The sequence below is a fragment of the Lithobates pipiens genome, unplaced genomic scaffold (assembly GCF_037356315.1).
Source record: "Lithobates pipiens isolate NorthernLeopardFrog02 unplaced genomic scaffold, aLitPip1_a1.2 Scaffold_1, whole genome shotgun sequence".
In the NCBI taxonomy this organism is placed as follows: domain Eukaryota; kingdom Metazoa; phylum Chordata; class Amphibia; order Anura; family Ranidae; genus Lithobates; species Lithobates pipiens.
In genome coordinates this window covers 180,670,452-180,693,420 of record NW_027507685.1, presented here as the reverse complement: position 1 = coordinate 180,693,420, position 22,969 = coordinate 180,670,452, and the positions used below count along the sequence as shown (strand labels likewise).

The window sequence follows — 22,969 nt, the reverse complement described above, 5'->3', positions numbered from 1 at the left end:
AGTGACAATGCTTCCCTTGCACTGGAGCAGGATTTCCACATCCGATTTCCAGCATTATCTCAGGCACACACAGCAAGATGCATTGGTAAGGTTACCAGGGCACGCTTTTATGCAACCATGTCAGACTTTCTTGGACAATGGCTATAATACAGCCATCACTGTCCAGGCACTTTCTCCACCCCCACCATCCCTACCGGAGTCAAATACTAAAACACCTGCACTGCAAGAGGTGGACATAGAATTAAATGAAAAGCACTCTTGAGGCAGTAGAATACAGTTTCTCTGGTATTAATATCGATATCCATTCAGTTCTCATGTAAAAACACAATCGATTTAATAATAAAATGGCAAAATATTACAAGAACAATATCAAAATTTTAAAATTTTAAAATAATCTCAATAATGTAGGATGAAGACCAAATCAGATGTTTGTCTTTAACATCTAAATCAAATACTACATAAATCAGTATGTATATTATATTCATTAAAAGTCCAAGAAATATTATGATATAAAGAACTTATTTCTTATCGTACATCACGGGACACAGGCCCTAGTAGTTAACATGTGGGTTATAGGCCACCTTCAGGTGATGGACACTGGCACGCCCTAAATTAAAAAGTGCACTCCCTATATAACCCCACCCACTGGTGGGAGTAACTCCTTTTTTTCGCCAGTGTCTAGGTGTTGGTCACGGAGTAAAGATGTGCTGAGCTCCTCTGAAGCAATCCTTGCTGGTGCTAGCTATGCTGACAGATCCATTCAAGTTGTCTTTCTGGCCGAATTGAATGGTACACGGGCCTTGTGTCTGAAGAAACAAGGTTTTTGCCTGTGAATGCTTCTCTTTTGAGAGCTGGACCCCGGAATCCAGTACTTTTTGGTATTAAGGCCATAAAGTTTACTGCCGGTGTGCTATTGCAGGTCCAGGATTGTGGGTTTCCTCTAGGATTCCCAGCTTCTGTAGGTTTAACCGAACCCACCATGAAGGGTGAAGATTAGGTCTGTTGATTTACCACAGAAAGCCCTGCAGCAGGAATGGTAAGTGGAGTTTTTCTAAGAAGTTTTTTACATTTTTCTTATGAATTGTCGCCTTTAAAGTAAATGTTGTTATGCCTATATGTCACCACTGGGGGTTGTATAGAGCACATACCTGTTCATGCTTTGCTCAGGGAGCACGCTGTGTCACAGAAGCAACAGCCTCTCTTTCTCCAGCCAGCATGCAAACCTCTGGTAAGTTTGGGGGTTTTTTGCTTCCTCCAGACACCCCCACCTGTGCTGAACTCTTCCCCCTCTTCGTGAGGCTGAGTATAAGGGAGAAATGAAAACAATCGTCAATGCCTTTTTATTTCACCGCCCCTACACGGGGCAGCTTCCGGGTCTCCTCCACGCCATCCCTCCCTCACTCACAAGCCGATCCTGTTGGATCAGAGGGGCGGGAAAACTTTTGAAAGAGGGGGGGTGGTGATCCGCGGTGGGGGTGAGGCTTAGCGCGTCATTGGCATCCTCCAACACGAGAGTGGGGTTTAAAAAAAAAAACTCCATTTGTGCTGGCTGCAAAATTGTCACAGAGAGACATGAGCGCAAAGGGAGCGTGAAAGAGGTTTTGGTAACACTTTTCCTGCTTAACACATTTACTATTTGCCTGAGGCTGAGCATTAATAGCAGTGGCTGGACTATTGCTTAAGCAGTGGATGCAATTTCTTCTGATGGTACTACTGCTTTGTGCATTGGGCTAAGGTCAGAAGGTCAGAAACACCCCCAAAATAGAGCTAAAAGGGTCCCCCTCCAGCTCTGGAAAGCCTACTCGACTCTACAAATGCCATCCTCCCCTGAGAGGGAATGGCTGGTCAGAATGAGCATCGGGGCCATGAAATGTTTGCAACTTTTTTCAACACTGCAGCCCCTGTGTATTTTACCAAAAGATCTTTTTTCCTCTCAGCCATGGTGTGTTTAAAACAAAAAAATAAAATAAAATAAAAAAAGTGAGTTTAATCGTACAGGTTCTCTTCCATTGCCCAGGACCCTCAAACTGAGGAGCGTTTGTTGTGGGAATGTGGCAGAATCAGCTGGTTTCAATCTTAAGATTGGTGCAATTTCTTGTTGTATGGTCCACTCCATATTTATGCTCCTTAACTGAGTGTTTGGGTTTGCTAAAGCCTTCTCAAACTGTGCATGCCTTTTCCTGTCCATTTATTGTTGGAAAAGTCTTTTTGTATCTGAGAGGATCTCCCAGATGAGCATTTTTTTTTCCCTCCTAAAAAAGCTTTTTACACTTTATCCCATGGTGGAGGAAATTCACTAGAGTATACCAGCAATTAACACTGCTATATCCTCCTGTAAATAAGAGCTTTTGTTTGTCAGACAATGCTCAAATGCTTAGGCATCCAACTGATAAAATGTTGGAATTCCTGTTAAAAAAAAAAAACACTTTTTTCTCTGGCAGATTGAACAGCCTGCTGAAGCTAGTTTAACAGGTGTTCAGGTATCCTGCTCAGCAGGTCCAGGATCTGGTAGCTTTATGTTTGTAATAATTGCTTTGTGAGTTTCTATTGTAGAACCTCCACAAGGGCCTCATGCAGGTGCTTGCTTATAAACTAGCCAAACTCACAACTGCTGAGATGCCTATGGCCACATCACCCTGAAAGCGCCCAATCTCGTCTGATCTCAGAGGCTAAGTAGGGTCAGGCCTGGTTAGTACCTGTATGGGAGACCACCTGGGAATACCAGGTGCTATACATGGTTCTGTGCACATTGTTGCTAACGCAAACAGCTAAACGCATGAGTGCGGGAACACATGTCAGCGGAGGATAAACTTCCTTTCACCATGCAGAAGCTCCTGGCTAGTCTTCCTTTTGCCGTGAAACAGCTATTTGACAATGTTTGGATAATTCATCCAAAAAAATTCTAGTGGGAAAATTACCCCATTTTGCCATTTAAGTAAAGGAGTACATATATTTTCATTTTTAAATCTCCTTCTTTTGTGCCAAGGGCATCATCCTCCAGGCAGTCAGGTTCCAAAGGTTATCCTCAGATTTAACCCCAGGGACAAAAGAGGTCTTGGGAGAGGAAACCTACAAGATACTGAAGCCTCCTTATGAAGAGGTGCCCCGCTCGCTATATGGGAAATTCTTCTGCATTTCTCAAGGATCTGGAAGACGAATAGGGGACTTCCTCAATAGCTCCAAGGTTAAAGCTAGAGTCCCAAGAGTTCTCGTATCCTCGTTTTTTCTCTGATCAGTAGTCTCCTTCCTACAAGGGGGAGAACTTCTGCCGTCGATCAACATCAAGGATGCTCATCTCCATGTGCTGATCTTCCCCGCTCACCAGAAATTTCTACGCTTCGAGGTAGAAAATCTTTATTTCCAGTTTGTAGCTCTGCCTTTCAGTCTAGCTACTCCACCTGGAGTGTTTACAAAGTTCCTGGCTCCTCCTTTAGCCAGGGTAAGGGCTCAAGGTATAACAATACTAGGCTACTTGGATCTTCTCTTCATAGATCAATTTGGTAGCCCGCTTAATCCAATCTTTGGTCACCGCAGTTAGCTACCTGGAATACCTAGGTTGGATTCTTAACCTAAAGAAATACTCCTTAAATCCATCGAGGAGATTGCAGTATTTGGAACTGATTGTTGATACAGCTCAGAAGAGGATGTTTTTTTTCTTCAGGAAAGGATCAGTTGCATAAAGGAACTGATTAAGTTACTCAAGTCAAAGAAGAAGCCTTCTATTCGGCTTTACATGAATTTGTTGGGAAAGATGGTGGCTTCTTTCGAGGCCATTCCTCATTTGCGGTTTTATTTAAGATTGCTGCAAAACAGTATCCTGTCAACTGGGAGCAAGAAGCCCGAACTCTGGGCTTCCCAATGCGTTTATACCCAAATGTGCGTCCGAGCCCCAATTGGTGGTTGATTTCCAAGAATCTTCAAAAAGAGAAATCCTTTCTACCAGTTACCTGGAAGGTTGTAACAAGAGACGCCAGCCTTCTGGGCTGAGGAGCAGTCCTGGAAGAAGCATCTGTCCTAGGGAAATCAGTGATGACCTTGTCCATCAATATTCTAGAGATTCGGGCAGTACGCCTTGTCCTCGAGGCCTGGACACTCAAACTACGGAATTGTCCTATCGGGATCCAATCTGACAGTGCCACAACTGTGGCTTTTATCATTCACCAAGTCGTGCGGCCCAGAAAGAGGTTAATCATATTCTATCTTGGCAGAAAACAACATTCCTTGCCTATTAGCAATTTTCATTCCAGGAATAGGGATAGTGAATTGACAGGCGTACTACTTGAGTCGCCAACAATTGTTCCCGGGAGAATGGTCCCTTTACCCAGACATGTTTCTGTTGATAAACAAGAAGATGGGGAGTTCCGGATGTGGAACTTTGTGTCAAAGACAAGGGATTGAATGGCATACGACACAGATGCCTTTATTTTTTTTTGTGGGATCTGTTTTTTACTGATCTATACGTTCCTTCCTGTTCTGCTGCGTCTGTGCCTTCTTCACAGGATCAAGCAAGAAGGGAAGGGGGTGATTGTGGCCTAGGAGATCTTGGTTTTCCTCGATTGTAAAAATGGCGGTGGGGGACCCTTGAACCCTACCACTATGGCCAGATCTTCTCTTGCAAGGTCCGGTATTCTATCCTACCTTACAAACGCAAAATTTAGCGGTTTGGCTATTGAGAAGCACATTCTGCAGGATCGTGGGCGGTTAGCCTCAGTAGTTCTACTTTGGTTAAATGCTAGGAAGCCGGCCTCCAGAGTCAAGAACCTGAAAGGCATATGTCACCTGGTGTAAATCCAGGGGTTGGCGCACCCCAGGAAATATGTCATAGGTAGGATCCTTGAATTCCTACAGATAGTACTCAAGGTCAGCTTCATTTCTAATCCTATTGATGGCCAGATGTCCGCCTTATCAGTGTTTCTTTGAATCAACCACTTGCTTCCCTCTCTCTGGTTTGTAACTTTATTCGGGGGTAACGTGGATTAATCCTCCAGTTTGGTCGCCCCTAACCCTTGGGACTTAATTTTAGTCCCGTCGGCTTATAAAGGCAGCCTCCTTTTGGAGCCAGTACGAGATATTCCCTTGGTCCTCTCTCTTGACGGGGAAAAATAATTTACTTGGTTGCCATATCTTCTGGAAGAGAGAAATGGAAAGACCCTACCATCAATAACATAACCCAAACCTCATCCCAGAAAAATTGAAAAACAAAAGAAAAGAGGCCCCAGGGATAGTACGGGTATGGGGTTTTAGTGAGTATCAATAAAGTAAAGAAGTATAGAAAATGTAAGAAAAATAACAAAATTTTATTCAAAAAATATATAAAAATATTAATAAATACTAAAACAATACATACAACAATACAGTACAGCCAAATTTCCCCAGTAAGGCAGGTCAAAGACTGTCTATAGCAAGAGCACCACCTGGCTTAACAAGACAGGATACCCAACATATTTCAGAAAATCATTACAATTCCTTCTTCAGGGGTATGAAGATATATGCTGTAGTGTCTAGCATAAAGACAAATAAGTACAAATTAGAAATAATATATATGAAATTCATGCATCGACACATTAGAACACAAAACATATACACATGACGATAGATTTGAAGCGAAAAGCTGAGGCACTTACTAGAAATATTTGATTACATTTCATATGATGCGGGTATCTTTTGCAAGAGTATCAGTGTTGGCTGTTCTTTTTTGTAAGGCTCCATATCGATTGCTCATAAGGATGAGGCTATATTGCGGCCTCATCTTGAATTCTTACAGAAGGTAGTATCGGGTTTTCATTTAAACCAGGATATTGTTCTGCCTTAATTTTTTTTCCAGAACTTTGTTTCTGTGGAAGAAACGTCACTACATTCTCTTGATGTGGTGAGAGCGGCCAAGGTCTATTGAAAGGGACCGCTGAGATTCGTAAACAAATGTTTTGTGTAGCCAGATGGTCCTAAAAGAGGACAGGCAGCATCGAAATGTACTATTTCTAAATGGATTCGTCAAATGATTGTTCGAACGTATGGTTTAAAGAGGAAAATTCCTCCTTTTCATGTTAAAGCACACTCCACCAGGGCTGTTGTTGCTCTTGGGCACTGCATCACCAAGCCTCCATGGCTTAAATCTGCAAGGCCTCAACTTGGTCTACAGTCCATACATTTACCAGATTCTATCAAGTAGATGTAAAGGGCATGAGGACATTGCCTTTGGGTGCAGTGTACTGCAGACTGCAGTATGAGTCCTCTAGTCTCTTTGTGCCCTACTTTGTTGTGTCTCCTTCCCTTCAGTTGGCGTTGCTATGGGACATCCCACATAGTAACTACTATGGCTCTGTGTCCCGTGATGTACGATAAGAAAGTAGGATTTTTAGAACAGCTTACCTGTAAAATCCTTTTCTTTGAAGTACATCATGGGACACAGAGGTCCCTCCCTTCTTGTTATACACGTGTATGGCTTTGCTACCAAACTGAGGTACTCCCACCAGTGGGTGGGGTTGTATAGGGAGTGCTCTTTGACAAGTATCCTTGCCCGCTCCCGGGAGCCTCAACCACAGAGATACGCACGCACGCACGCACGCACGCACGCACGCACACACACACACACACACACACACACACACACACACACACACACACACACACACCAGTTCTGGAAAAGCTTTTTTGGACAGATGAAACAAGATTAATCTGTACCAGAATGACAGGAAAGAAAAGTGTGGCTAAGGCTTGGAACAGCTCATGATCCAAAGCGTACAACATCATCTGTACAACATCATCTGTAAAACATCGTGGAGACAGTGTGAGTGCATGGGCATGCATGGTTTAGCAGTGGGTCATTGGTGTTTATTGATGATGTAACAGAAGCAGCCAAATAAATTCTGCAGTGTTTAGAGAGATACTGTCAGCCCAGATTCGGCCAAATGCAACAAAATTGATTGAACGGCACTTCACAGTACAGCTGGACAATGCAAAAACAACCCAGTCAATCACCAAAACTAAAGGCAGAAAGACCCACAAACTAAGAACAACTGAAGACAGCTGCAGTTAGAGCCTGGAAAAGCATTAGAAAGGGGGAAACCCGGCCTATGATAATGTCCATGGGTTCCAGACTTCAGGCAGTTATTACCAGTAACAGATTCACAACAAATATTAAAAATTAATATTTTATTTATGTTTATATTCATTTGTCTAATTACATTTGAGCCCCTGTAAATGGGGGGCATTGTGTATAAAAATAATATAAAAATGATTGCAGTTCCTAAAATGTATACTTGATATATATGTTCAACCCCTTGAATTAAAGCTGAACTTCATTTTGTTTCGTTTTAATTTTATTCTGGTGGCATACAGAGCCAAAATTATGAAAATTGTGCCTGTGTCCAAATATATATGGACCTAACTGTGTGTGTGAGAATATATATATATATATATATATATATATATATATATATATATATATATATATATATATATATATTACACAGCAGGACAAATGGGTATTGAACAAGTCACCATTTTTCTAGAGAAATACTGTATATTTAGGTAATTTTCACCAGATGTCGGTAACAACCCATGCAATCCATACATACAAAGAAACCAAAACAAATACGTTCACAAATGAAGCCAAGACACCAGCTGAAATCTATCAGTAATTAGAAATCCTGCCCCTTGTCAGGGCAAATTATTTGCAGCTGGTTGAGTCTCAACTGATGGCGTCTCATTACCAAAATGTCACACAAGAAGCCTATCATGATGGGTAAAAGCAAAGAGCTCTCTCAAGACCCCCGCAACCTTATTGTGCCAAAACATACTAATGGCATTGGTTACTGAGGATTTCCAAATTTCTGAATGTTACAGTGAGCACTGTTGGAAGTTGAAAAAACATAATTTCACCATAAACTGGCCACAACCAGATGCTCCACACAATATTTTTGACATTTACTTGTGTGGAAGAATGTGCCAAAAATCACACCTGAGCAATGCATGCGGTTAGTTTCTCCATACAGGAGGCGTCTTGAAGCAGTTGATGCCAACAAACGATTTTGTTTAAAATATTAAACAAATTTCAGTTAGTATGTTCAATATTTGTTCCGTGTCATTCCATTTTATTACACATAACATAGGTTCTAAACTTATTTGTTATGTTTTCTTTGTATGGATTGCATAGGTTGTTATCGACGTGTGGTGAAAATGTCAATAGCATCATATTTACCTAGATAAATGGGGATGTGTTCAATGCTTATTTTACCTGCTGTGTGTGTGCGTATATGTATGTGTTTATGTGTATATAATATATTTGTGCAATGTTTTTTCACAGAATAGCCCCTTACCTCCTTTTCTGTTGTCCCCCACCAGAGCTCTCCTTCTGTAATGCCATGGCAAGCTACTCGCTATCAGGATACTTGTGCAGGTGCATACACACAGTTTGGCCCGGCCCCATGTCCTGACTTTAGAACCACTTGTTGGCTTATACCTTGACGGTTGATCTATTTTTACATTCTACAGGAAGGGAGATGGTTGTTACCTATTTAGCCTGGTTGAGTTTGTTTGCAGGAGATTTTACAAGGTTTCACTTTTGCCTACACCATTGTTGGCTGCCATTAATTTTGCTCAAAACTCAGTGATTGAAACCTCATTGGGCAGGATCGTCTACCCGTGATCAGGAGGGCAGGAACTCTCATAGCTTATTCCCATTATGGCTTGAAAGAATGGGCAGACTGATACAGCATCATAGTTTTTGTCAATAGCACTGTTAAACAGTACAGGAAGCTGCTACATTTATATATACATCTTATATTTGTATGTAAATTATATATACATTTGGTTCAAATATCTAAATATATATACATACATCTTCAAAAATGCTTGGAGGATTTCAGTTATTTTAGAATTTTATCTTTGAAGACATTTCAAAACACCCCTTCCGTAGAGTCTTGTTTCTTCCTGCTGAATTACATTTTGTAAACTCTGGAGCGGTCTGACAAACTGAATCACCCGTTTTTTTTTTTCTCTTGCGGTCTGCAAGAGAAAAAAAAAAAACGGTGATTCAGTTTGTCGTGTGCAGTTTTATACTCTTTACAAAACATAAAAACACCAAAGAAAATGTAAAGAACTACCTTAGTTTTCAGCCACGTATTCATCAAATATTTGTGATAACATGGGCTGCAAAAAGGTTTGTTGATACCTTCATTCTTTACTTTTGTTTAATGTATACTTTTTGTGCATTATGTAATTGATCAGGTTTCCTCACTGCAAGACGCAGTTTCTACTGTGCATAAACCTCTCAAGGGCACCACCAGCCCAGAATCCAATGGTGGGCTTGACGTAGGTGACGTTATGCAGCTACAGAGGGAGAACCAGGAGCTGGAGCAACAGATTGCAGAAAAGAATAAGGTGGGAATGTCAGGAAAGGCAAAAGAGCATGAGAAAATAAAACCATGTGTTTATCTCATGTATTGTTCTATCATGTATTTTAGTGAAATGCTTTATATATGTGTGTGTGTGTGTATATATATATATATATATATATATATATATATATATATATATATATATATATATAAATCTGTGTGTATATGTGTGTGTTTATATATATATATATATATATATATATATAATTATCTCTATCACCAATTAACCTGTTTACAAAATGTGGAACTGATTTGTGTATTGTAAAAAATGTATTCATGATTAATTTATGTTGTAAGAGCAGTGTAGTAAAAGACTAGTATACTGCCTGGAATTGAATTTTGACTGAACTGAATAAACAGCCATTTCCTAACATCAACCAATTTTTTTTTGCTCTTTATAGACTATTAAACAGCTTCAGCAGAGGATGGTGGAGCTAAAGAAGACTTTACAGAAAGAGCTGGTAAGAGACTTTGTAGAGTGTCTGTATCCATGCTTTGTATGCTTTGATGATTAGATTACGGTACAGTCTCCCAGCTCTTTTTCTGTTCACTATTTTATTATTACTTCTAATAACACTCTCTGCTTGGAAGCAGGAGTGATTTGGGGATGGGACCTGTAAGAAAATTTGCAAATCTGGATTGGACTGGGAAGATAGTGTGGGAGTAGGGTAAAAAAAGGGAAGACTGTGAAAATTTGTGAAGGTAGCCATCATTATTACTTGGTAATAAAAAAGCCGATCAGTGACTGACCCCTTATTCCTATACTATGAGGGGAGATGCTAGGACAATAGTCTGGCAGTCTATGGTACGCCGTCCCCTACTGGCCAGTGAATTGAGGCCCAAATCTGGCATTGGAGCACTCAATATTACATTCCCCTGAGCTTAGCTTTAGATGCCAGCACCTAAAAGTATTTCCCTGAGTGAGCAATACTGTTCCTTTAAACATGGTGTAGAAGAATTTGGCTGGTGGCCTTTCATCTACTCCTAAGTTGATGACTTGTCTCCTACCACTCTTGATCTGAGACTCAGTGGTGTCAGTGAAGTCTTTTCCACAAGACATTTGTAGACCTCACATCTGGCACGTGCATTCTACGCTGGTTACAATACCGATTGGCTGACACTCTGGTTCGGCTTGGATACGTTTGGCTTGGGAACGGCGAACCTGCTTTGTTTCTTTCCGGGGCACTTACACCAACTCTAGACATTACCAGTAACCATGTGCCTGTTTGTTTCCTACCTATGTGAGTAGCAATTTGCTTGTATATTCAATAAATGTTGCTATATGAACTGCTACACGTAGTCTGGCAAACCCTGCTGTTTCCATTTTGTTTCTTTAGAGAATTGCTTCGCTCTATGGGGAGCTGCCACTAGTGTTGCCACTATAAACTTTTATATTTTATAGTCATTTTCATTTATGGACTTTGTTTTAGGACTTTATTTCATGGTTTCAGTGCATATTGTGAGTTTTTTTTGTACAGCCTTACAAGTGGCTGATGTTCTCTCTCTCTCTCTCTCTTGCTTCACTGGAGAGGTAGAACAGCTACAGCACTGGCTTTGAGCTGCAGCAGAAGATGTGTAACACCTGTTAGTGATAGCATGGTCCATAAAGCTGTAGTCCAGGGAGTGCCTCGGACTAGAGTTACACATATTTACCCTTCATATGGACACAAACTACAATTTTCAGTGGTGGGCAGTCCATAAGGGCGCAGGGGCATGCCCCCCTAATCCATGTACCCGGCCCCTAATCTACATTAAAAAATAAGCATTGATTTGCAAAACAGAGCACATAATTTTAATGCATTTATTTTTCTATTCATGTATTTTTCCTATTAGTCAGTATAACTAAAGGCAGTTGTTTTCTTTAAAAGAGTGGGATTAGAACACCTCTCAGCTTTTCTTGCTGTCTGTGCCCCTATTAGGAAGATTCACTCTATCATTTTCTATTTGTCCTTTTTACCATTACATAGTTGCCAACAGTCCCAAAAATCCGACCCATATCCTCCTCAGACTTTGTCCTGGCAAAATCCCAAAAATGTAAATCTGTCAGAGACCGCTGACCATTCCCAGTTCAGTCACTATGGCAAAACACATACTGCAGCGCCAGGTAACACGGGTCATAACAAACACACTGACAGATCCCCCTCCCTACCACCTCTGCCTCCAGGAAGTTAGGTGGTGGCTGCCTTTTTGCATGATTGGTCAGTACTAGTGGGGGGAGGGGGGTCATGGCCAGCTGAGGGTGATCACGCCAGCCTGCCTTAATTAGATCAGTTGCAGGAGCATGTGATAGGGCAGAAGATGCTGCAGCTGAGCTACGCAGTGGACCTGGCAGACCACAACAATGACCAAAACCATAAAGAAAAAAAAAGAAAAAAAACAATGGGAAGACTCGATGGACTACTTGGTCTTTTTATGCTGTCACTTTTTTACCCCCCAGAGGGTGCCCTCCTGACACCCACTCCTGTGCCCTGGTAAGGCCCAGTCCTCTTCTCTGGTGATGAGCAGTACTGTGCCTTACTAACCCCTGTACACTATTCTACGTTCTAATGACTTCTGTATACTCCCCTCCCTACATTCCCTATTTAACATTACCACATTCTCCACTATGTAAGTAATCTCAGACACTATGTAAACACACCCATTTAAGCCACACCCAGCTATTAGCATAACACTAACCACACTCTAATTTCGCCACTTCAAGCCATGCCCATAAATTATTACCCCCACCCCTAATTAGCATATTACTCTGCCTATAATAGACTCCTGAACATACAGAAAAAAGTGTGCCTAATTTTTATTTTTTTTGCCAATGTTGACAACTATACCGTTATTGATAATGAAAGTAACAAAAAAAATCAAAAATTTTGTGTTGACGCCATAATGGTAATACATAGGTGTGCTAGGTCTGGTGACCTGGTTACACCCTTGGATTCTCAAACTTTGGAGGTATTTTCTCTCACTTCGGCTGCTTTCACACTGGGGCGGTATTCAGGCGTTACAGCGCTAAAAATAGCGCCTGTGTAACGCCTGAAAAAAACCGGCCCCTTTAACTCCAGTGTGAAAGCCGGAGGGCTTTCACACTGGAGCGATGCGCTGGCAGGACGGTGAAAAAAGTCCTGCTAGCCGCATCTTTGCAGCGGTGAAGGAGCGGTGTATTCACCGCTCCTATACCGCTCCTACCCATTGAAATCAATGGGACACCGCGGCAATACCGCCGGCAAAGCGCCGCTGCAGCGACGCTTTGCGGGCGGGTTTAACCCCTTTTCGGCCGCTAGCGGGGGTTAAAACCACCCCGCTAGCGCCCACACACCGCCGCTAAAACGATGGTAAAGCGCCGCTAAAAATAGCGGCGCTTTACGGCCGACGCTGCTCCCGCCCCAGTGTGAAAGCAGCCTTCTTGTTTTGGCTATGGGACAGAAAGTGAAGGGAAGTCTCCCAATGGGACATACAGCGCTGTAAAAAATAATTTGCCCCTTCCCTGATTTTTCAAATTTGTCACACCTAAATGATTCAGATCATCAAGCAAGGTTTAATATTATACAAACCTGAATAAATACAAAATGCAGTTTTTTAATTATTTCATTTATTAAGGGAAAAAGCTGTCCAAACTTGTCCGGCCCTATGTGAAAAAGTAATTGCCTCCTAAACCTAATAACTGGTTGTTATGTGATAACTGGCAATGAGTTTTTCACATCGCTGTGGAGAAATTTTGGCCTGCTCTTCTTTCCAGGATTGTTTTAATACTTCCACATTGGAGGGTCTTCAAGCATGAATGGCCTGTTTAAGTTCATGCCACAGTTCTCAATCAGTTTTGTGGACTTGCTGGTGTGTTTTGGATCATTATCCTGCTGCATAACCCAAGTGCGCTTAAGCTTGAGGTCATGAATTGATGGCCGGACATTCTCCTTCAGGATTTTCTGGTAGAGCACAGAATTCATGATTCCATCAATTATGGCAAGTTGTCCAGCTTCTGAAGCTGTAAAGCAGGCCCAGATCTACCAGCACCATGTTTGACTGTTGGTTTGATGTTCTTTTTATGAAATGCTGTGTTAGTTTTTTCTGGTTGAAAAGACACACGTTCATCCAGTTCAACCAATACAAGGGGGAGATTACAATCCTATACCCACAGTTGATCCAGAGGAAGGCAAAAAAAACACAGCAAAGCTTGATCCAATTTGCTCTAGCAGGGGAAAAAATCCTTCCTGATCCCCCAAGAGGCTATTGGATATTCCATGAATCAACCTTACCTATCAATATTAGTATCCAGTTATATTATGTACATTTAAGAGAGAATCCAAGCCTTAGTAGATTGCTTTGAAATGAGCTGGACAGAACAAGCTTTTGAGGGAGTCTGGTCTACATTTTTACAACTTACTGTGAAGTAACCTTTCCATATTTGGAGGTTGCATCTCTTTCCCTCCAGACGTAGAGAGTGCCCCCTTGTTCTCTGTGATGACCTGAAAGTGAACCAAGTTAACGATATGGACCCACCTATGTATTTATACATGTTGATCATCTCTCTCGTTAAACTCCTTTTCTCAAGAGAGAATAAATTCAGTTCCTTTAATCTTTTCTCATAGCTCCTGACAGCTACAGGCATCATCCAGATGTCTTTCTCGGCTACCGATTCCCTACATTGTAAAAGCCATCCAGCGACTACACTTTTACAAGCAGTGGGGGGGGGGGGCGTCTTCTGCTGTTTGATTGGGAAGCCAAAGATCTGATCTGGCGGTGGTGCCAGGTTACCACACAGCTGGCTAAGGACGGGATGGTCCTAGGCCATCTTCATGACCCTGGAAGGCTGGAAGTGAATTCCAGCTCTGGCAGATGTAAACACTGCCATTTTTTTCCCCCTAGAAAGCTGAAATCATAGTTTGTTTTGTTTTTTGATCTTGTGCTTTCCAGGGTATTGGAGATATCTGGGGTCTTATAGACCCTAGACGTCTTCATAAAGAGGACCTGTCCTACATTATTTCTGTCAAGGGATGTTTACGTTTCTTTTGATAGGAATAAAAGTGAGAAAAAATTTAAGTGTACAGTGTAAAAATAAAAACAAAATAAATAAAAAAAATGGGACTATAATTTGTAGTATTTGCATACAGTCCATTTGAAGCATTCCCATTTCTGATCAGAGTTCCTTGATGACAATATTCCCTCCCAGTCTAAAGCAAGCCATAGATTATACAATTTACTTTACTTCTACCATAGGGAAAAAAAATGCTTGATTACCTCCCGCAGCACTAATGTATTCTGCTGGTGGGGAGCCTTTCCTGCCGGCAAAACACAGTGACTTCTGCTGGCAGCTACAGTAGCTGGTAGTGATGATTGCATGCAAAAAATGCCACATGCTCGTTGTACTGAAGTTGATCAATGATTCAACTTCAGTACAACCAGCCTGCCCATAAATGGATTGAATCTCAGCCACTCCCTGCTGAACTGGCCAAGATTCGATCCATCTATGGCCGGCTTTAGTCTTGAAGAGATCCCTCAGACTTGGAAAATTTGCTCTGTGAAAGTGTTCATCTTTCCAGTATGTGCTTGTTTAAAGCTTATGATAAATTAAATCATGTTGGTCACTTGTACCCAGTTGTTCTTTTATATGAACATTAGTAATAGGCTCTGGGGCTCTGCACACAGGTTTTTTATCTTCATGCATAGAAAGTAAAAAACCTTCAGCCTTTAGAACCACTTTAATGTATGTTAAAAATGAGTGGTAAGGTATGCCCTAAATGGGCAATCTTGTATGAAACTCTTATGACTATAGTGGGACTCATTATTAAAGGAACTGAGGGTGGTTTGGTCTCAATTCATGTTAACCATAACAAGCAGATTATTTTATACCTAATCTGCCTCCATGTGATTGATGCAGAGAAAGTTCTTTTGTTGGACTAACAAAAAAGGCCCTATACAGTATGTAAGTGATATACATGTTTTTTTGTTTTTTTTTAGTTTGCTGGTATCAAGTAACATCTTTGTAATACTGTATAAATTGTGGCATCACATCATTCTACTATGGTCTTTGTGCCTTATGGATGGCTGTAGTCTAGAGTTAATTCCTATAACAACATTTGAAATTCTTCGATATCTAATCTGAACTGTCATTTTTAGAAACTAAAACCAGAGCCAGAGATAATTGATGTGCGAGAGAAGCCAAATCCTGATCCACTGGCAACCTCCCTCACGATGACCAGCTCGTCTGACCTTACTGACTTACGAGAGTTAAACTTGGAGTACTTGAAACATGTTGTGTTGAAGTTTATGTCTGCTCGGGAAGCAGAGGTAAGAAACATGCATAATGGTGGCAGAAAATTATTACTTTGAAAGAGACTCTGTCGCTAGAAAAAAAAAGAATGCAGAGAAAACCTAAAAGCACCTGGAGCAGCTTGAAATAGTTCTCACATATAATTGAATTGCTTGTCTAGATATATGTATCCCACATACAGGCAAAACTTGCCAAACGTGGGTATCATATATCGTATACAACAAAATCCACAGGGGAAATGGTGAGGAGCACCAGGGCTTTGTGACAACCAAAGAGGTAAATAGGTCAATATGTACACACAAGTAAGCATTAAAGCATATATTTAATTATTTAGAAACAAAAAAAAATCCCCTATACGTATAAGTAAGGGAAATAGCTCAACATTAAAAGATGCATGAAAAATAGCATATAAACAAATACAAAATGATACAATGCACCCAAAACAGATATAAAGGATGGTGCGTTTTCCAAGCGGCCCTGGTGCATTTTGACCAATACGGTCTTACTCAGGGATATGCCCTTGGGTAGCAAGGGCATATCCCTGAGGAAACACATATAGAGATTATACTAGAGATCCAATTACAGGTAAAACAATAGGAGCATTTACAATTGCACATTTTTATAACAGAGTTTTTAACAGATTAACAAGGGAGAAGGAACACCAGCCAGGATGTAAAAACACAAGCAAAAACTTTTGTGGGATGAAAATATGTAGCTATGTCTGGATAAAACTAAAACGGCCACAACTGTGGGAGATATCTGGATGATGGCAGAGAACTTCCCCTCAACCCCTGCTGTCCAAATCCTCAGGCCATCCTGCTGGAAGTGACACCCAAACCAGAATCGGAAATGGCGTCACAACCGCAAGTGGCCGAACCACCATGATGGAAACTGGCGGATATCAGGAGAAAAAAAAGACAGCGCTGACACGCAGAAACCAGGAAATAAAAACTTTCACTGTGAGGTGCAAAGGAGGGCAGGCGGCCCGCACCCCCACTCCATGTAAAGCGCCCTAAATGTAGCCCCCTCCTTTTTGTATTATTTTTTGTTATAGATTCTTTCTCACCTGTTTATAGATCTTTACCCAGGGATCCTCTGTGTATCCCTTGAGTAACTTCAATCATGCCCTACTACTGCCACCTCTTTGGCTCTATGATTGCTGTTCCATCTGCTCAACAAGGTATGGTCAATATCCAGACATGGCTAAATATTTTCATCCCACAAAGTTTTTGCTTTTTTGGATACATATGTCCTCTTGTGTCAATTTTTTTTGTTAGGCATAGTGTTTTTATATCCTGGGTGGCATCATTTGTGCTTGGGACACGTGGGCTGATACGGTTTCTTCTCCCCCTGTGCATCTCCCCTAGCTCTTCACCGCCCTTGATGACCTCCAGCATTGCTAACCTAATGCATTGACTGTATGTTATGAGCCATGAAAGTTTGATCTGTTAAATGTACAAACTGCTCCTATTTTACCTGTAATTGGATCTCTAGTAAACTTACTATATTTACTCTAGAGCAGAGGTCATCAACCCTTTCCTCAGGCCAGATTTGCAAGATAACTGAAATACATCACAGGGGATATCATTTGCTGCTCAGTGATTGCAGTATTCTAGTCTGCATCTCCCCAAGGTAATACATAAAACCTGGCCTGTTAGTGGGTCCTGAGAACAGGGTTGATGACCACTGCTCTAGAGAACTCTTTTTATGTGTTACCCAAGGGCAAATCCCTGAGGAGGACCATATTGGTTGAAATACATTGGGCCGCTTGGAAAACGCATCCAATATATCTGTTTTGTATGCATTGTATCATTTTGTATTTGTTTATATGCTATTTGTCATGCATCTTTTAATGTTGAGCTATTTCCCCTACTCACACGTAGAGGGGATATTTTTGTTTCTAATTAATGAAATATTTGCTTTTATGCTAACTTGTGTGTACGTATTGACCTATTTACCTCTTTGGGAGTCACAAACCTCTGGTGCTCCTCACCATTTCCCATTTCCCTTGTGGATTTTGCTGAATGCCATGTCGTTTTGACAGGCAAAGCTCTAAACTAGGCAGTAAGTCCCGGCCAATCACATTTTTAACCCATTATTATGATGGTCTGCCTGTCTGGACAAAAGGAATGAACTGGTGACTGAAAGCAGCAAGCAAGCTTTGACAGTAGAAGATAGCGTCAAAGCTTTCTCTGTCAGAACTTCAGAAAATTCAGCCTTATCTGAAGGCTTTTTTGACGCTTCTGCAGGTATATTTAGGTACCCCTTGTTGCCTGCATTTTTACCTGCAGAAGTTTTTTTTTTTCTTCGAGTCAGCCTGTTTATACCAGACTAATCATCTGGCATGACCGAAATTTACCCACAAATCTCTATCTCCTCCCACCTTTAACATATGTCCTAGCAATAATTTTTTTCTATAATCTTTTAACTACTGAGAAACAATGTGTTAATCTTTGCAATGTCATCACCAGCTATGTAAAATCCTTGCAGGGACAGCTGCTGGTAGAAGGGACAAATAGGGCGCCCTAGGTCAGCTTCCTATGATGTAGGCAAGGCCAGCAAAAACGACATCTCCCAAGATGGTCTTGGGAGTCAAGATAGCAGAATTATTTTGCTAGGAGGGAGACTTGATATATGCAAGTGGAGAGGAAGAGAGAAGGGCAAGGGATAGTTTGAGCACTGTACTCCAGCAGCGGACAATTCCATGAGTGCTGATCATGGTGCTTGAGATTTCATTACTTTGAGTAAGGCTCAATGCACAGTAGGAAATATTAGCATTTTTTTCTGCTACTTGATGCTAAATAGTGTTATCCTATATATCCATGCACACTACTTTAGGCTATTAGTGTTTTTTAATCTTCAGCGGCTAGGAGGAGAAAAAAAATAGTTTTTGGAGCATTTTTCCAGCAGAAAAAAGCTAAATATTCTTAAATGCTTCTAAATGCTACTAAAAAGCTCCTAACCACTTTTTTTCCTTCGTTTTTTATATATATGTACTGTAAAAACTCTAATAAAATGAATGCTTCCAAAATGCTACTACAAGCCAGCACAAAAATGCTTTTATCAGCATTTTTCCTCCTGTGTTTTTTTTGCGCTTAGAAAAAAGTGTGCATGGAGCCTAATACATTGATGGCACTGGAACCTTGAGTAGATAATGTTTTAGTAAACTGAAATTTTAATACTGTACTGATTGTGTGCCTGTGATGTATCTGGGTGATATGTAGGCTGCTTCTGTGGGGACAATCACTGGCACCTTGGAATGTGAAGGTAGTATTTAAATTTAAAAACTGAAGCACCACACCCAATATATTAAAGTCCAATGTAATGTTTTATTCCAAAATATAAAATTGGTGGAACAGACAAGTGTGTTTTAGGGGCCACACATCGCTCCCTTCATTGAGGCTTCTTTTTTTTTTTTTGGTAGGCAAAAATGAAAAAAAGGTATCCAGAGAACACAATGGGCAGAGCAGAAAAATGACAACCATGTACACCAGGGAATTGCTTCACAGGGCATAGCACGACAGAGACCATTATCCATCATGTTATCCATGTTGAGAAATTGCCTGGTAATAGAAGCTCTGCCATTGAAAACAGGGTTGTCTACAGGGGGAAAGGAAAGAACAAACAAACCCTGTTTTAGGGTGTTTTTGTACAAGCAAAAACTTTAAGTAAGAATACTAAAGAAAGAGAGAGAGACATGGCAAAAGGAAAAAAGGGCAGGGGGGGTGGAGGGTGGGATTCTGAAGAGGAGTAGTCCTATACACCTCTACCCGATGGGTCTGTGGTCAGTAAGTGTGTTGTGGAAAATTGGAATTGTGCCCAATAAAACCATGTTTTATGAAAGCGTTCTTCCTGTTTTCGCATAGACATGGTAAGATCTTCCATAGCACACATATTTTGTTTACTGCATTGATCCATTGTGTAATCAATGGGGTTCATCCAGTTAGACGGAATGCAGGACCTGACAGCATTTAGGAGGTGGATTGCCAAAGATTTATGATATTTTCGCTTTGGAAGCATATTGAGATGGCATGCTGCAGGGTCACTTTGCCAAGGAAAACATTGTAAGGGCCGAGATAAGTTCACACACCTTGGATTACATTTTTGTGATTTTGGTACAGCAGCGACAATGTTTTAAGCCCAGGTCATGAAGCTTGGAATTCATTGGATTTCTAGTGGGAAAGAGTATGTAAGGTCACAAATCATGCAAAAGAGTATTTAAAGTGACAAATCATGAGAAAATGTCCATGCACAGATCTACGGCATATCCTTTTTTTTTTTAGGTTGTGCTGTCCTAGCGCTTACTTACCTAAACATTTGGACATGCAGAATTTCCCTGTTCAAATCAATTGAAAGTGTTTTCATGGTTTGTTATTGTCATTTAGTAGGCCTTTTCTAATGTCCATTAAATCATCAAATAATGCAGATCAACACATCAAACAAATGTGCACTAACACTATTTAAAAAAATAACAGCTCGGTTGATTGCCACAGGCAGTGCCTGCTGTTTATATGAACATTTTCACAGCAGGATGTGTGCCCATGAGTCTGAAAAAAACATTTCCTTGCAACAGCTGGCATGTTATTTTTGACAAATCAACGGCATCTTAGAAGAAGCCATCTAAAATACAGCAAATGATTTGTTATAAGGCTATTCGGAACATTGCTTGTAACTTTTTTTTTTTTTTTTTTTTTCCCAGGCTTTTCACCTGATCAAAGCTGTATCAGTATTGCTCAACTTCTCTGTGGAGGAAGAAAATCTTCTTAAAGAGACTTTAGAATATAAGGTATTTGTATGCTATGTTAAAGTCCAACTACAGCAACACCTCCTTTTTTTTTTTTTTTTTTCATTCGTAGTCCATGAACCCCTGCTGGGGAGATTTCTTCTAACTTCCTGTGCTTGTGACAGCAAAAAAAAATAAAAAATTAAGTGAGAAGTTGTTACTGTAACCGAAAACACTATATGCGCCAAAAATCTATGTTCAATGAGAAAAGTGCCAAGCCAGTTGTATAAAGTCCAAAAAATAATTTTATTAAATGCTTTGTTTTGCTCTGAAGGGCCATCTTCTTTAGGACTAATAAAAAATATATCTATACGGTTCTCATCTATATGTTCCTAATTTTGCTTTCATGATTTCTTTTTAAAGATATTGTATCATCATAGTAATAAGTGTTTGTAAAAATCATAAAAGTTCTACAAAGATAAATAATTAGAAAAAAGCAATGTGCCAAGAAACATCTTAACACCTTGCACATCCTTACTGCTTTAACAGTAAAGAACCCCTTTCACAGTGAAATATTGAACTGCCTCTAATTCAGCTTCAATGTGTGTCTTATTTAGAGACCTTAGGTTAAACCGTTTCCTACCATTGCTTCCAAGTCCTCATTTAACCACTTCAATACCAAGCACTTTTGCCACCTTCCTGCCAGATCAATTTTCAGCTTTCAGTGCTCTAACATTTTGAATAATTAGTCATGCTACACTGTACCCAAATAAAATGTGTATCTTTTTTTCACACAGAGCTTTCTTTTGGTGTTATTTAATATCACCACTGGGTTTTTTTATTTTTTTTCTGATATAAGTGAAAAAATGAGTAAACATTTAGGCCAAAATTTATAATGCTTCATATCTTTTGTAAAAATAACCCCAAATAGTGTATATTATTTAGTCTGTGTAAAACTAATAAAGTCCACAAGCTATTCTACTTATCATTGAAAATTGATCAATCCTGAGGTTCTGATTGTCTATCTTAAAAAAAGCCCTGAAATGTCAGGACAGTAGGACAGTACAAATACACCCCCCCCCCCCCCTCAAGATGACCCCTTTTTGGAAAGTAGACAGTCCAAGGTATTTAGTAGGAGGCATAGTGACTTTTTTTGAAATTGTAATTTTTTCCCCACAACTTTTTGGGAAAATTTATGATTTTTTTTTTCTACACAAAATTGTCCTATTAACAAGTTATTTCTCACACATGGCATAGGCATACTTGCAACTGCAACCTCAAATAATTTCTGCTTCTCCTCTCCAGTATGGCGAAGCCGCATGTGAGATTTTTTCACAGCCTAGCCACATAGAGAGGCCCAACATCCAAACAGCACCTTCAGGTGTTCTAAGGCCATAACTTATACATCCTGACTACCGATCACATTTTTGAAGGCCCTGTAGCTCAAGGATAGTGAAATTACCCACAAAATAACCACAATTTTTGAAAGCACATACCCCATTGTATATTCTATGAGGCTTTCGAACATGTCATTTTTTTCCACAAGTTTTTAGGGGAAAAAATTTGGAAAAAAATAAACTTATTTTTTAACACAGCTTTCAATTTATAAGATTTTTTCCAAAACACGGTATGGACATAGCAAGAATTACACCCCAAAATACATTCTGCTACTCCTCCTGAGGATGGCGATACCACATGTGCAAGGATAGCCACATAGAGGCCCAAAAGGAGCACTATTATTTGTTCCAGGGTCATAAATTACACATCGTATTTCCTGACAACCATCACACTTTTGAAGGCCCTTCATATTTATAACACACAGCATGTACATACCAAAAATTACACCCCAAAATACATTTTGCTGAGCAAAGGATAAACAAAAGATTACCTGTGGTTTTAGTAGGGCAGTCACCTACAGAGGGGAGCATTGATCCAGGCAGCAGGCAGGAATGCGATCCATATTAAGTACAGGCAGCAGGCAGAGAAATGGTCAGCACAGCCAAAGTATTGGTCCAAGCCACAGGCAAGAACATGATCCAAAACAAGTTCTGGGGCATTGCAGACAGGAAGCAGAAATATGGTCAGCACAGCCAAAGTATTGGTCTAGGCAGCAGGCAGGAACATGGTCCATAAAAAGTCCGGGTGATTACAGGCAGGAGGCAGAGATATGGTCAGCACAGCCAGAGTATTGGTACAGGCAGGAACATCAAGATTAGGGCCTTAATCAGGAAAGAATGGGCACGGGGTAGAGGCTTCTTCCCACCCAAATGTCTTTGAAGTCTCCAGATCCTGACCTGGAAATGACAAAATCCAGAGAAAACCAAAAACTGTTTTTCTGTACCCCAGAACACTGTTCTGAAGACCCTCACATATGTGAGACCGCTGTGTTATCTTGAATCCAACTACTACAGTAGCAGGGCAAAAGATCAGTAGAAGCAGCAGGCAAAAAAGCATGGTCGATTTAACAAGACGAGGTCAGCGCACAACATATTAAAAATTCAATAAGCTTTATTACAAGTTGTGTAAATCAACAATGCTAAAAACGTTTTCAAAATACAGCAATGTGACCTTTAATCCTATAACACA

The 22,969-nt window shown here is 40.5% G+C and overlaps 1 protein-coding gene and 1 pseudogene across 3 annotated transcripts in view; both read left to right on the top strand.

The window, feature by feature from the left end:
* GOLGA1 (golgin A1) overlaps nt 1–22,969 on the top strand; it is a 242,492-nt gene that overhangs the window by 187,308 nt on the left and 32,215 nt on the right. For all 3 annotated transcript variants that reach the window (XM_077478985.1, XM_077478983.1, XM_077478984.1), the window contains 4 exons: nt 9,229–9,381; nt 9,800–9,859; nt 15,507–15,677; nt 20,360–20,446. In XM_077478985.1, coding sequence (XP_077335111.1) covers nt 9,229–9,381; nt 9,800–9,859; nt 15,507–15,677; nt 20,360–20,446 — 471 coding nt within the window. The remainder of the gene's footprint in view (nt 1–9,228; nt 9,382–9,799; nt 9,860–15,506; nt 15,678–20,359; nt 20,447–22,969) is intronic.
* Nucleotides 2,619–2,737, top strand: LOC143989169 (5S ribosomal RNA; annotated as a pseudogene).